Source organism: Humulus lupulus, chromosome X (assembly GCF_963169125.1).
Source record: "Humulus lupulus chromosome X, drHumLupu1.1, whole genome shotgun sequence".
Lineage (NCBI taxonomy): Eukaryota > Viridiplantae > Streptophyta > Magnoliopsida > Rosales > Cannabaceae > Humulus > Humulus lupulus.
In genome coordinates, this window is record NC_084802.1 from 191,045,376 (window position 1) to 191,060,233 (window position 14,858).

Below are 14,858 nucleotides of genomic sequence, written 5' to 3' on the forward strand. Positions count from 1 at the left end.
TAGCAGATATATCCCACTCGTGAGGTGTGATTTTAAAAAAAAAAAAATGTAACACGCCTAAATTCAAGTCATTTTCTTTACTTAGTTTATATATGTTATAGGACTTCCATCCCTTGTTCTATGAATGACTTGTTAGAATATTATTTATTTGGTATATAAAATCAACTAATTGATTTAATATATTAAAGTCAATATTTAATTTATTGACAAAATATTCTAATTAATGGTCAACATTGTTTGTTACCTGATTTGTTGTTACCCGATTTTTCATATCCCAACTGATTGAGGAAATATCTCAATCTGTGGCAGAGACTCTGATGGTAGGTCTCACTCTATAAATATAGAGTACCGGTCCCCAAGCTCGCTGCTTATTCTGACTTTCAGTAACTCCATCTAAAAGAGTTAGTGAGAGCTTGGAAGCCCGTGTACTCGTTCTAACTTCTGTTCATTTTCTTTTGTAGATCTAAAGCTAGATCGAGGTTATCAATAGCAATGGCTGGAGGTATACAATATTCGATTCTTTTTTGCATATGTTCATTCATATATTAATTCCGCCTACATGTATATAGAATTGTTCATATGTCTACTTTCATATTAATTCTAACATTTGGTATCAGTCGCCAGTCTACATCTCTGCCTTGCTAATTTTATCTGCATGTATATTTATTTGATTTATATATGCCTTCATATTCATATTCATATATATATATATATACATATATCTTCGGTTTTGGTTGGCCTACATTTAACAAAATTTCTTTTGGTAATTTTATTGTGTTTGTATTGTTTTGTGTTTACATATATGTTATATCTAACATATTTTGGCAATATAAACAAATTATACACATATATTTTTTTATGATTTATAGATGTGCCTATGTCTTCATCTATACACATATATTATATATTCGTGTATATAGTTTTATATATTGTTTGAGGGCCATATTCATAATTTTTATTTTTATTTTTATTTTGATAGAGAGTTTTAATGTCTCATATTTTTTGATTTTTTGTTTCAAAACTAATTTTCCACATAAGTACCATTAGAAATCCTTCAGATTATTTTTTCTAATGATCTATGTTTCCAAATCAAGTTTTGAGAATCCAAAATCAGTTTTGCAACCTTCATGTACCCGGTTATGGCCAAAAACAATTTTGATATTAAATTTCGATTTTTTGTTGTTGTTTAATCAATCTAACGTCATGAATCTCTTTAGACATGAATTTCGAACCAATTTGGACAATAAATTTTATCTTGCCAATTTAATTAAAACATATAATTTTGGTAAATTATATATTTGGAAATTAATTAAAATGTGCACTTACTTGATTTTGGTGTATGGTATATTTCTTTTATTCATGCAATATTAAATAATTGTGCTATTTTAAGAATGTAAGAAATTTTTACAATTAAGTTTGTGCAATTATTTTATTAATTCACGAAATCAGTAAATGATGTTATTGTCTTATTAAGCATGATTTTTTCTACCATTAAGTATATATATGGAATTATTGTATTTTCGTACATATAATTAATTATACTAATTTGTATGATTATTTTGTTCTTATTCATGCAAAATTTATTTTGAGTATAATTATCTTTAATTTTATATGTATGCCTTTATAATTTTAAATACATTATATATATTTCATTATTGTGCTAGATATATTTAGATTATATTCAAAACATTAAGATAGGTTGAATAATATTTAGCACATTAATCTCCATAAATTATTCATAAAATATTCATAAAACATTTAGGGTGAATAAAATTATGAATAATTCATAAACAATTTTGTGGTTGACATAAGAACGCATGAAACTGAGACAAATGCTCAATCTAGAACGGTTTTTAATGATCTTCGGACGACCACACTAGGAGCACTACTCTCTGTGATTGCCTATTATGTTATAACGAAATTGTTCTTAGGTCTTCCTAGAGCCTAAAACATAATGTCTAGTGAACCATATAATTTTACATAATTAGGGAGTAGCCACAGCATCTTTAATTATATAAAATTATATATTAATTTGAAAGGATCACATAATGGACAAAATTGTGATTGATTATATAAATATAACAATTTTACCCCACAGGGATTTTATTATATTTATATAATTAATTAGGATAATATATTAAATTAATTTTCTTAATTTACCCACAGGAGTTATGATAATTAATTTAATAGTTTTATCATAAAGTTTAATAAAGATAGAAGTTTCAAACCTTACTTTATCCCAAATAATTCGTTTGAATAATCTATCATCCTTTACATCCAATTTTATTAAATTAAAAATTTAGCCCACAGGCAACTTTTGTTTAATAAAATTTCAATCTTCAGCATGTTATACATTGGTAAAACATGACTTCATTAAGTCTCAATCTTCTAAATCTAAGTTTGTAATCCTATTCATGCAGCTTCTTCATCATCCTCTAGTTTTGCTGAAATCCTTACCGAAATTCCTGAGCTTAGGGGTGATAATTTCAAAATCTGGAAGGAACGAGTTCTTCTTCATTTAGGCTGCGCCGACATGGACTACGCAATAAGGAAGGACGAACCTGCTGCAATCACTGCGACTAGCACTGCTGCTCAGATCGCACTATATGAGAAATGGGAGCGGTCCAATCGCCTCAGCATCATGTTCATCATGTCCAAGATCCCTCTGGGAATGCGTGGATCGGTGGAGCAACCTGAGAAAGTCAAAGACTTGATCAAACTGATCGATGAGCAGTTCGACACTTCGGACAAACCACTTTACAACAACCTCATCCACCAGTTCTCATCCACAAAACTCACCGGTGTCAAAGGAGTTAGAGAACATATTTCAAAGATGAGGGACATTTCTGCTCAACTGAAGAAACTCGATGTAGTCATTCCTGAAACCTTCCTGGTCCACTACATCCTTAACCATCTTCCACCTCAATATGGGCCTTTCAAAATTTCCTACAACACACATAAGGACAAATGGACTATCAATGAACTGATAACCATGTGTGCTCAAGAAGAAGCAAGGCTCCTGCAGGAACAAGGTGAAAGTGCTCACATGGCCACCCAAGGCAAGAAACGCAAACCATCCAAGAAGGACAAGGGGAAAAATAAAGTGCCTCCCCAAGGCGATATAAAGAAGGATTCCATCAAATGTTTTTTCTGCAAAAAGAAGGGACATGCGAAAAAGGAATGCGCCAAGTTCAAGAAATGGATGGACGACAAAGGTAATCCAATTTCATTCGTATGTTATGAATCTAATATGGCTAATGTTAATATTAACACATGGTGGATTGATTCTGGATCGACAATTCACATTTCAAATTCCTTGTAGGGTTTACAAAACCTAAGGAAGCCAGTGGGAAGTGAGCAAAGCATCTTATCTGGAAACAAGATGGGCTCACATGTGGAGGCTATAGGAACGTGCCATTTAGTTTTAAGTAGCGGTTTTGTTTTAAAGTTAGAAAAGACATTTTATGTACCAAGTTTCTCTAGAAACTTGATTTCCGTTTCAAGACTTGTACCTTTTGGTTTTTCCTTTACATTTTCAGACAAATCTTTTAATTTATATAATAAATCTGAATGTGTTGGAAATGGTATTTTGTCTGATGGTCTTTACTGCCTTAATTTACAAAACAATACCGCTTATAATACTATGCACGTTCACGCTGGCAATAAAAGATGTGTTATGAATGAGAATTCCTCTACATTATGGCACCGGAGATTGGGACATATCTCTATTGATAGAATTAGAAGGTTAGTAAATGATGGGGTACTCAATACCTTAGATTTTACTGATTTTGATACTTGTGTGGATTGCATTAAGGGAAAGCATACCTCCAAGTCTAAGAAAAGTGGTGTCCATAGGAGTTCTGACCTATTAGAAATCATACATACTGATATATGTAGTCCAGACATGGACTCATATGGTCAGAAATACTTCATCTCTTTCATAGATGATTACTCACGCTACATGTATATCTATTTACTTCATAACAAAAGCGAAGCGTTAGATGTCTTTAAGATATTTAAAGCTGAAGTAGAGAAACAATGCAACAAGCAAATTAAGATAGTAAGATCAGATAGAGGTGGAGAATATTATGGTAGATACACTGAAGATGGACAAGCACCTGGTCCTTTTGCAAAGTTTCTTCAAGAAAATGGGATTGTTGCCCAATATACCATGCCCGGTACACCCGAGCAAAATGGTGTTGCAGAAAGGAGAAACCGAACATTGATGGACATGGTGCGAAGTATGCTTAGTAGCAACCCTAAAATTCCTAAATCCTTGTGGACTGAAGCTCTAAAGACATCCGTGTACATATTAAATCGAGTTCCAACCAAGGCAGTCTCCAAAACTCCTTTTGAATTATGGAAAGGTTGGAAACCGAGTTTGCAACATGTACGCATTTGGGGATGCCCATCTGAAGTTAGGGTATACAATCCACAAGAAAAGAAACTGGACCCAAGGACCATAAGTGGATACTTTATTGGTTACGCTGAAAGGTCTAAAGGTTACAAGTTTTATTGTCCATCTCATAGCACTAGGATTGTGGAATCAAGGAATGTAAAATTTCTTGAAAATGCCTTGATTAGTGGGAGTGATCAATCCAAGGACTTAGGTTCTGAGAAAGATCCTTTAGAACCCTCCACCTCAAGAGCAAGATTGATTGTGGTCGATAACACCCCTGCAGTCCAAATGGATGTTGAACCACCACAGCCAATTGTTGAAGATCCACAAGTCAATGATGAAGTTCAAATGGATCAAGTTGTTCAAGAGTTGCCTATAATTGTTGAACAACAAGCTGAACCACCCGCTCCTCAAGAGCCTGCTGGTGTAGCCTTAAGAAGATCCACTAGGACAATAAAATCGGCGATACCTAGTGACTACATTGTGTATTTGCAAGAATCTGACTACAATATTGGAGGCGAAAATGATCCAGAAACGTTTTCACAAGCTATGAATAGCAAAGAATCGGAACTGTGGTACAATGCCATGAATGAAGAAATGAATTCTATGAAAAGCAACGGAGTCTGGGATCTTGTTGAGTTGCCTAATGGGGCGAGGGCTATTGGGTGTAAATGGGTCTTCAAAACAAAGAAAGACTCATTAGGCAACATTGAGAGACACAAAGCGAGACTCGTTGCTAAGGGATTCACTCAAAAAGAAGGAACTGACTACACGGAGACCTTTTCTCCGGTATCTAAGAAAGATTCCCTCAGAGTTATCCTGGCATTAGTTGCTCATTTCGATTTAGAGCTACAGCAGATGGATGTGAAAACTGCCTTCCTAAATGGTGACCTAGAGGAGGAGGTATACATGAAACAACCAGAAGGATTCTCCTCTAGTGATGGTGAGCATTTGGTGTGCAAGCTTAAGAAGTCCATCTATGGTTTAAAACAAGCGTCCCGCCAATGGTATTTAAAATTCCATGATGTCATCTCTTCTTTTGGATTTGAAGAGAATGTCATGGATCAATGTATATACCAGAAGATCAGTGGGAGTAAGATTTGTTTTCTTGTTTTATATGTGGATGATATTCTTCTTGCAACCAATGATAAGGGCATGCTACATGAGGTGAAGCAATTTCTCTCAAAGAACTTTGAGATGAAGGATATGGGTGATGCGTCTTATGTCATTGGCATTAAGATCCATCGAGATAGATTCAAATGTATCTTAGGTCTATCTCAAGAAACCTACATTAACAAAGTTTTAGAGAGATTTCGGATGAAAGATTGTTCACCAAGTGTTGCTCCTATCGTTAAGGGTGATAAATTAAATTTGAGCCAGTGTCCAAAGAATGATTTTGAAAAGGAAGAAATGAAGAACATCCCATATGCTTCTGCTGTTGGAAGCTTGATGTATGCTCAGGTGTGCACACGACCCGACATTGCCTTTGCTGTCGGAATGCTAGGAAGATTTCAGAGTAACCCGGGATTAGACCACTGGAAAGCTGCAAAGAAAGTTATGAGGTATCTTCAGGGTACTAAGGATTACAAACTCATGTTCAGACGAACCGACAACCTAGAAGTAGTTGGCTACTCAGATTCAGACTTTGCTGGTTGTACTGATTCACGTAAATCAACTTCTGGTTACGTGTTTATGTTTGCCGGTGGAGCTATATCATGGAGGAGTAACAAACAGACCTTGACTGCTACTTCTACTATGGAAGCCGAGTTCGTTTCGTGTTTTGAGGCTACATCGCATGGTGTATGGCTAAAGAGTTTCATTTCAGGCCTTAGAGTTGTAGATTCTATATCTAGGCCATTGAGAATGTTTTGCGACAATTCAGCTGCTGTATTCATGGCTAAGAACAACAAGAGTGGTAGTCGAAGCAAGCACATCGACATCAAGTACTTAGCCGTGAGAGAACGTGTTAAAGAAAATAAAGTGGTCATTCAACACATTAGCACTGAATTGATGATTGCTGATCCTATGACGAAAGGCTTGCCACCTCATAAATTCAAGGATCATGTAGTGAACATGGGACTTGGTTCCCTTATGTAAATTTATTGTACAAACTGAAGTTATTATCAATGAAACTCTCATTTTTGATATTTTCTCATATTTATGCGCATCTTAATTTTATTTGAGAAAATTTTACTTTCATAGGACCTGAATAAACATAAGGTTTATTCGTTTAAGTACATAGCCACATAAATTACATTGTTATGTAATAAATATATTGTAATACATGGAAGATAATACTCGTCATAAAAAGAGGACCTATCGCCATGATTCATGTGTTTATTATCTAACAGGGATGATCGTCGGGCTTAAGTAATACATTAATTTAAATGCTGACCAAGTGGGAGAATGTTAGAATATTATTTATTTGGTATATAAAATCAACTAATTGATTTAATATATTAAAGTCAATATTTAATTTATTGACAAAATATTCTAATTAATGGTCAACATTGTTTGTTACCTGATTTGTTGTTACCCGATTTTTCATATCCCAACTGATTGAGGAAATATCTCAATCTGTGGCAGAGACTCTGATGGTAGGTCTCACTCTATAAATATAGAGTACCGGTCCCCAAGCTCGCTGCTCATTCTGACTTTCAGTAACTCCATCTAAAAGAGTTAGTGAGAGCTTGGAAGCCCGTGTACTCGTTCTAACTTCTGTTCATTTTCTTTTGTAGATCTAAAGCTAGATCGAGGTTATCAATAGCAATGGCTGGAGGTATACAATATTCGATTCTTTTTTGCATATGTTCATTCATATATTAATTCCGCCTACATGTATATAGAATTGTTCATATGTCTACTTTCATATTAATTCTAACATGACTTAGTCCCACAATTAGTTTGAGACATTTGATTGATTTGTTGTAATTGTAGACGGCCTGATTTCAATGTTCTGATGAGGAGGCTTTAAATTACCCAAATGCCCCTTTTATCCTTCTATGTACGGGCTACTATATCTTTATTCAATTTTATTTTTTTGAAAGCTCAAAAGAAACTATCATTCCCTTTTTGGAGTATTTCCTTCTAATGAGGGTTTGGCAAGAGAAATCGAAAAATTTCTGCCATAGTCGTTCATGTTATCCCCAAAAAATTAGTGATCGATGACGTGGTGATAGAGGTGACAAGTGGCAGTACATGGTCCGTAAACGACATATTAATAGTCGTTTAAAATACATTGGCTCCTCAGAGTTGTGATAAAGTGATCTGGCTTAAGAGTGGCCCGGTAGACTAATGAAGAATTTTGACTGGCCAGTAAAGTGTCATGGCCGGCCAGGCATGACCTTGTCTGACCAGTCATATGCTTGTCTACCCAGGCATGACCTTGTCTGCCCAGGAATGACTTTGTCTGCCCAGGAATGACCTTGCTTGCCCAGGCATGACTTTGTCCGACCAGGTATGAACTTGGCCGATCGGTCATGACCATGTCCGACCAGTCAAGTGCATGTCTGCCCAGCTAAGTGCATGACTGCCCAGTAGAGGTGTGGCCGACCAGACTAAAGGTGATATGGGTCGACCAGATAGAGGAGGACTACGTCAAGATTCCCAGAAACGACTTCAACAAGAATCGGTCTTGGCATACGCGGGAATCTCTCGTTTATCCCATGATTGTAGTATACTGTTATATTTTGAATATTGTTGTAATTTAAATATAATGAGAATAATAAAATATCTCGATTATGGGGGATATCAGCTGTACGATCCTGAGCCTATAAATATAAGGCTTATGGCATCATAAGGGGGGACTTTTGATTCGGATTCTAATTTTCTAGAGAGAGAGAGTACTTGTATTTGAGAGAATTCTTGTATTCTTGTAATCTGCACTGAAGAAACTCAGTTGGCTCAGATTCATCTGATCTTGAGTGCAGATCTATAATCACAACTCTAAGTGGATTAGGCTATTACCAACATATTGGGGCTGAACCACTATAAAAATTACGTGTGTTATTTACTTTCTTTTCAAAATCGTCTGTGTCGTTTATTTCTCGTGAAGGTTTTAGTCATTTTTGACGTCTACACTTCGTTGGCCAAAAACGCGGTCAATAGTTCGATTTGGCTAGTTTCCTTGGTTGTAGAAGTCGACTAGCAAAGTATATTTTGATTTTGCATTGTCGATTGTGGGTTGTCTATTCGTTTAGTACTCGGTTTTTTGGCGTCCCATTTCGAGGGTGGTCGTTTCTTCGTGACGCCTACTGTTGGAGGTATCCTTTTCGTTCGGCATCGTGAGGTCAATGTAGCAGAGCATTCATCGGCCATTGTTCGAGGTACAATATTGACATTGATGGATTGTGTTTTAAATTTTCTGGTATTGAGAAGTTTGATTCACAAATAATAATAATAATAGATTAGTCCATGTTTTTTTACTTTCTGCTATAACATTATTACTTACTACTTATTTCAAAATTACTTACCCAGGACAAAATGATACTTTACCAATATTGTAAATAAGTTTCAAATCAATACCAAGATGATCATATTCTCTTTAACTGTACATTTTTTTTGGACGTAAAATTACCTTATTGTCCTTACCTTTAACAACCACATCAATAAAACTATTCACAATCAGTTTATATAACCCATTCTACTAGTAAAATAATATAAAAAATAAATACACCAAACTAGCTCACATCTTAAATTTAATGCCCCACTTGTGGAACTAAGTCCTAAGAGGACTAAAGAATTTGCCATATATAGATATATTATATGTATATGGTAGGATAAGAGGATAATCACAATATACTACATCTTTTATGTTTATTTCCTTATAATTTCTCATTAATTTACCAGAAAGACAAGACGATTGAGATAAGGAGTCTTTGGTCAAGGCCTGGACCCAAATTTACGAAGGAGGAGAAGTGTATTCCAAGGTCACAAAAATTCGTTTCCTTCGTGGAAATCACCTAAAAAGAAAAAAGCTAAAAAATATACAATAATACAACTTAATGTAATTAAAAAAAAAACTTATATTACACACACGTCAGGTAATTCATTTTTTATGTAAATCTGCCTGAATTTTGGTGAGAGTTGAAATGACATCTCCCATGCTTGGCCTAGTCTCCGGTTGCAGCTTCAAGCATGCGACACTCAATTTAGCAACTCGAATGGCAAACTCTGCATATCTGTGATATTCCTTAAGGCCATGATCAATGAACAAATCAAGCTTGGCTTCTGCTTCATCTCCTTCCATGATCTCCACTATGGTTTTCGATAGCAACACTTGTCTTCCATTCTCTCTCCCAATCAAAGCATTTTTCCCACTCAACAACTCCAAAACCACCACTCCAAAAGCATAGATGTCGATCTTCGGGGTCGAAATCCCATTTTCCAGATACTCTGGAGCCACGTAACCTCTAGTTCCCACCACGTGAGTCGTCGTATGGGAGCTACCACTTGTCGTTTTCACCTGACCCGTAGCTGGCCCTGCAAGCCCGAAGTTGGCAATCTTGGCCCTCGTGTCTCTGTTGAGCAGAATATTACTGCTCTTTATGTTCTTATGCACGTAAGCAGGCTCTGTGAAACTATGAAGATAGTTAAGGCCGTGGGCAATATCCAAAGCAATCTGAATCCTCCTATTCCAGCTCCAATCTTTTTCTTTGTCGTTTTTGGAAAGCCACTCTCTCAATGAGCCATTTTCCATGTACTCGAATATGAGATAAGAGCGCTCTTTGTATTTGCAGACACCCTCAAGCTTGATCAAGTTGAAATGGTTCAACTTTTTCAAAATGTTGACTTCCCGTGACACATCTCTTTTGGTTTTCTTAACCGCTAGAGTAACATGACTTTTGCCAAACACCCCATGGTAGATAGAACCCACGATTCGATTCTCGGAACTGAAATTGTCAGTGGCTTTTTTGATCTCCTCGATTCCAAACCTTTGCAGAACTCTTTCAAAACTAGCTATCTCGACTCGGAGATCTTCTGGCGACATCCTTTTTGATGTCGTTCTCCTATTAGTAGGTAACAATAAACCCTTTGATGACCTCTTTCTGTAAACCGAAACAGCAGCCAGTACAACGACAAAGAGGACTAGCAGAGAACAACCCGCTGTAATCCCAAAAATTGCCTCAAATTTCTTCTTCGATTTAGTCTCTGAAGAGCTGAAGGGTTTCTTATAATCGCAACCCTTATGAACTAATTTGGTTTGAGATATTAGAGGCTCAGTAGACAGAGGAATAAGAATTGCCGTATTACTGTAAGTTATCGGATTCTCCTCGGAAAACCCATTTGCATCGAGTATGCTTTTCGCACTAACATTAAATCTCTCACCAATTTTTGCAATATCGTCGCCTTTGCTAATCGGGTACGTTAAGAGATATTTGGTGCCGTTTTGGATTTGGTTCCTCGTCGGACAAGCACACCTAAGAGGCACTTTCAGTTCCATGCCGCCTTGTAAATTATGTTCATCTTGTGAATTGGCACGACGAAGAGAACTACAAGGACTTAATCCTTGGAATACGCCGTTTGCGATGGTGAAATATGTATCGTTCTCTCTTAAGATTAGTGTTGCATTGGCCTGGTAGTAGTGCTCACCTGCGCAAGAACAATTAACTGGAACTATTACCTCTTTGTTTAAAGCAAAATATTCGGATTTTTTAACCTTGTTGAGTCTGGCGAGCTCGTCTGGGCTCGCTAACGTGAGGTTCGAAATGGTTCGAACCGAATTGAAAGATGGTTGAGATTTGAAGATGAGAAAGGATTGGCAGAACCGATTTTGGCCGTTGCAAGTGTAAAGTATGGCTGGGGAAGGCCCTGATTCATCGATGTTATCACACTTTTGTGATTCTGTTCCTGAATAATTTTGCTGACCGTTGACCTCAAGAGTTAAAAAATTTAGTACCAGAAAGCTGAAGAAAATGATCTGAATCATGATGATTTTCTTTTTTTCTTTTAAAAAATTGTTTGTTTACATCATGAGAAAATATTAAGGTTCAGAGAATGATAAACAAGAACAGAGAGGAAGAAAATGGTTTCGTGTGGCAAATGGAAGCGCGTTCAGGATTATTAAATTTTGTGGGTGTGGAGTTTTTACGTTATGTTGACCATAATTGAGAAGCCATTTTAATTAATTCTATTTTCCTTGTCTTTTCTCGTAAAATTATTGTATATAAGCTAGAAATTTCGTCCAAGTTTATATTGATTGTTGACTCGATCAAAACTAATGTTTTACGTAGTAATTAATGGTGTTGATGCAAGAGAGATTTCGATAAAAATTTTGCAGGCTCGTGATCCATGTTTAGTCAATTTTATATAGGACAACTTGTCCACTTTAAGGCAGTAGCTTACTCATGCTGGGCGTAATATAACATGGTTACGGGTATCATGTTCTTCCTATAAAATCTTTTTATGACACCTTGTACTGAATGATGTGATAAACATCTCAGAATTATAATGTCGAGCTATGCTCTACGTACGTAATAATAACTGGATTTCGTCAACTTTGGCGAGACATAACTTATTATGTTTTGCTATGCTCGGTATAATAACATAATAAACCTTATGCATAATTTATTATATCACTCACTTTTGCGACTTAATTAGTCTCGCACATAACTAATTACATCACTCCACGTGTGACATAATAAGTGTAGTGCATACTTTATAGCATCACTCTGTGTATGACATAAAATAGTCCCAATACAAAATAACCTTGATTCTATTTCAGAACCACATACCCTATTTCTCCCTCACGATCTCTCTCTCTCCATAGAAACTCCACATCTCTCCTCTGTGTTCTAGGTCTAGGGTCCGCATCTCTCCTCTGCCAAAGTCCTTAGTCAGCATCTCTCTGCCTTGATCTCTTAATTATGGGTCTCCACCTATGCACGAAAAAAAAATTAGGCTTATCCATGTTATTGCCTAATATTTCCTTTTTTGTAAAAATATATTTAGTAGTTGTGAAGAACTATCAAGCCAAATAGAAGCTTGTTGGTTGATGACATTTTTTTTAATCTTACCTACTTAATATCCTTTGGTCATTACAAGAGAAATTGACGAGAATAATATTTTTTTAAGTGATTTTGCATTCTAGCCTAATTTTGATAAGTTTTTTATAAAATGACCTATGTCTAAAAGTTCGACCAACCGTCTAAATTTTTTGACTCATTGTCTAAAATTTTCAATCGAATGTCTAAAGTTTTCGACTAACTATCTAAATTGTCACAGAACAGTTTAAAAAAAATTATCAAAACTAGGCTAAAGTACAAAATTACTTAAAAAGATAGGCAATTTTGCCAAGGGACTCTTTTTACAATGGGGGCTTTTATGCCATTCCCTTATTCACTTTTTTAATAGCAGCAATGATTATTTGATTTGAATGGGGCAGGGAAAAACAATTCAAGCAGGAAAAATGATCAGAGTGAGAAATAACTGCCATGTATATATGTAATTTTTAGTAATTGGTTTTAATATGTTTTTAGGTTACTTTTATAATTTTAATGTAATTATAATATATTTTTTATCATTCATATTTTACAAAACGTTTTTTTGTTCTTTTTTAAATATTATTTTTCAAAAAAATTGAGATAGTGTCCCTTCGTGTTTGCCATGCAAGTATTTGAGTAAATTGTAACTCGTTACTTCCAGATTTGAAAAGAAAAAAAAAAGCAATTTAGAAATATAACCACTAAAGAATAAGAATAAGGAGGTGGTAACCGGTTACCCCTATCAAAATAACAACTGAATGGTAATTGGTTACTAAGTTAACTAGTTACATAGCCATATCTGGAAAAAAAAAAAATCAGATATGAAAACAACCTTGAAGAAGAAGAAAATCGAAGAAGGTAACTAGTTATTTAAACCATATTTGAAAAAAAAAAATAGATCTAAAAAAACCAGATTTGAAAAAACAAAAATCAATTTTGAAAACAACTAAGAAGAAGAGGAACATCAAAGAAGGTAAGTGGCTACTAAGCCATATTTGGAAGAAAAAAAATCAAAGAAAATTAAGAAATGTTACTCGTGCTACGTGTTGATTCTTCTTGATTTGATTTATGAAGTTTGTAGCATATAATCTTAATGTTAGAACTGGCTTTTTTTTTTCATGATCGACAACAATTTTTTTGTGTTCGTGTTTGTGCTTTGCATAAATTTGTGAATATTTTTTTTAATGGTAATCGAATTTTATAGTTTATTGAAGATCCATAAATGTACGTTTATTTAGTTTTATTTATAGAATTTATTAATTATTTTTATTAAATTTGTATTATTGTCATATAAATTTCAAATAAATAAATAATATTATATATAAAAGAATGACATAAATATATTGAATGAAAAAATTAAACTAAAATATTGTTTATGATTTTTAGAAATATATATAATATGATAACCTTTTTAATCATAAATGATAATTTTTTTATTAAAAATTAAGATTATGTATTATATATTATTATTATAATAATATTTAATACAAGACTAGATATTTAATACTGTATTTTATAATATTTGAATTCATATTAATATAATTAGTAAAAAATTAGGATTATATATTATTACCATAATAATAGTTTATAACTTTTAAATTTATATTAATATAATTATTAAATATCTAGTCTTGTATTATGTTACACTCTAGATTTCGAGATATACATATTAACCTCGAAACGTAGGCTCGCAATTGTGAAGACCAATTATATAAAAGACAAATAGTGTGATTACTTATGCAAATAATCAATCACGCCAAGATGTCACGACATTGGCACCCAAGCATGCAATGTGAGCTTGAAGGAAAGGGTGCGATCTGAAGGTTAGTCTCGAAAATTTGACAGATGAAGAAGTTCCTGTTATGGAGAGCTCGAAACATGGAGCAGACTCGAAAGTTTGCTGGGATAAAGACCTACACGGTTACAATTCCCTATAAACGTGGGATTTGTTATAGTTGTGTGTAAAAAGCACTGTTTTTAAGGGACATTTATTTAATTAATACTTTTGATTGTATTTTAATATATTCTTTAGTATTTCAAATGAGATATTTGTAACTTCTCTAAAATTAAGGGAAGAATATTCTGTAAACCAGGTTTATAAATAGCATGGATTGAGTCATTTATTTATGATGCACAAATTTGTACTCAAAGCTCTGTGAAATTGCTCTCAAAGCTTTAAATGCAGACTATTTGCTTAGTAAAAGTGACTCGTGGACATATGTAGATTTAACTAGTGAACCACGTAAAAAATCTATGTTCTTTCTTTTCTTCCTTTTCGGTTATAAGTGCTTAATCGTTCTTATTTAATTTGAGTTGAAGAAAAACGTCGTCAATAGTTTGCTGCTTTCATTGAGACCATTAACATTCTTTCAAACTTCCCGTTTTCTCAAAATGGCTGCAATAAACATTCCTAGATTTGGAAGTGGACAACCACACCAGAATCCCTGAGGAGAATACTCCTCAAACTGATGAACATC

The 14,858-nt window shown here is 34.5% G+C and overlaps 2 protein-coding genes across 2 annotated transcripts; one reads left to right on the plus strand and one right to left on the minus strand.

The window, feature by feature from the left end:
* Positions 1–428: 428 nt before the first annotated feature.
* On the plus strand, positions 429–4,038 carry LOC133805095 (uncharacterized). Its single transcript, XM_062243197.1, has 3 exons — positions 429–502; positions 2,421–3,215; positions 3,323–4,038. Exons 1-3 carry the CDS (start codon positions 493–495, stop codon positions 3,355–3,357), a joined length of 840 nt encoding a protein of 279 aa, XP_062099181.1. The 5' UTR covers positions 429–492; the 3' UTR covers positions 3,358–4,038.
* Positions 4,039–9,186: 5,148 nt separating this feature from the next.
* On the minus strand, positions 9,187–11,523 carry LOC133804214 (protein LYK5-like). The gene has a single exon (XM_062242371.1). It carries the CDS (start codon positions 11,325–11,327, stop codon positions 9,447–9,449), a length of 1,881 nt encoding a protein of 626 aa, XP_062098355.1. The 5' UTR covers positions 11,328–11,523; the 3' UTR covers positions 9,187–9,446.
* Positions 11,524–14,858: the final 3,335 nt, after the last annotated feature.

Excerpts from the sequence above, each read along its gene's own strand:
- LOC133805095 (XM_062243197.1), top strand. Across the intron at positions 3,216-3,322 it reads GAAATGGATGGACGACAAAG|GGTTTACAAAACCTAAGGAA; the intron begins GTAATCCAATTT and ends AATTCCTTGTAG.
- LOC133804214 (XM_062242371.1), bottom strand. The coding sequence starts at position 11,327 with ATGATTCAGATCATTTTCTTCAGCTTTCTGGTACTAAATTTTTTAACT.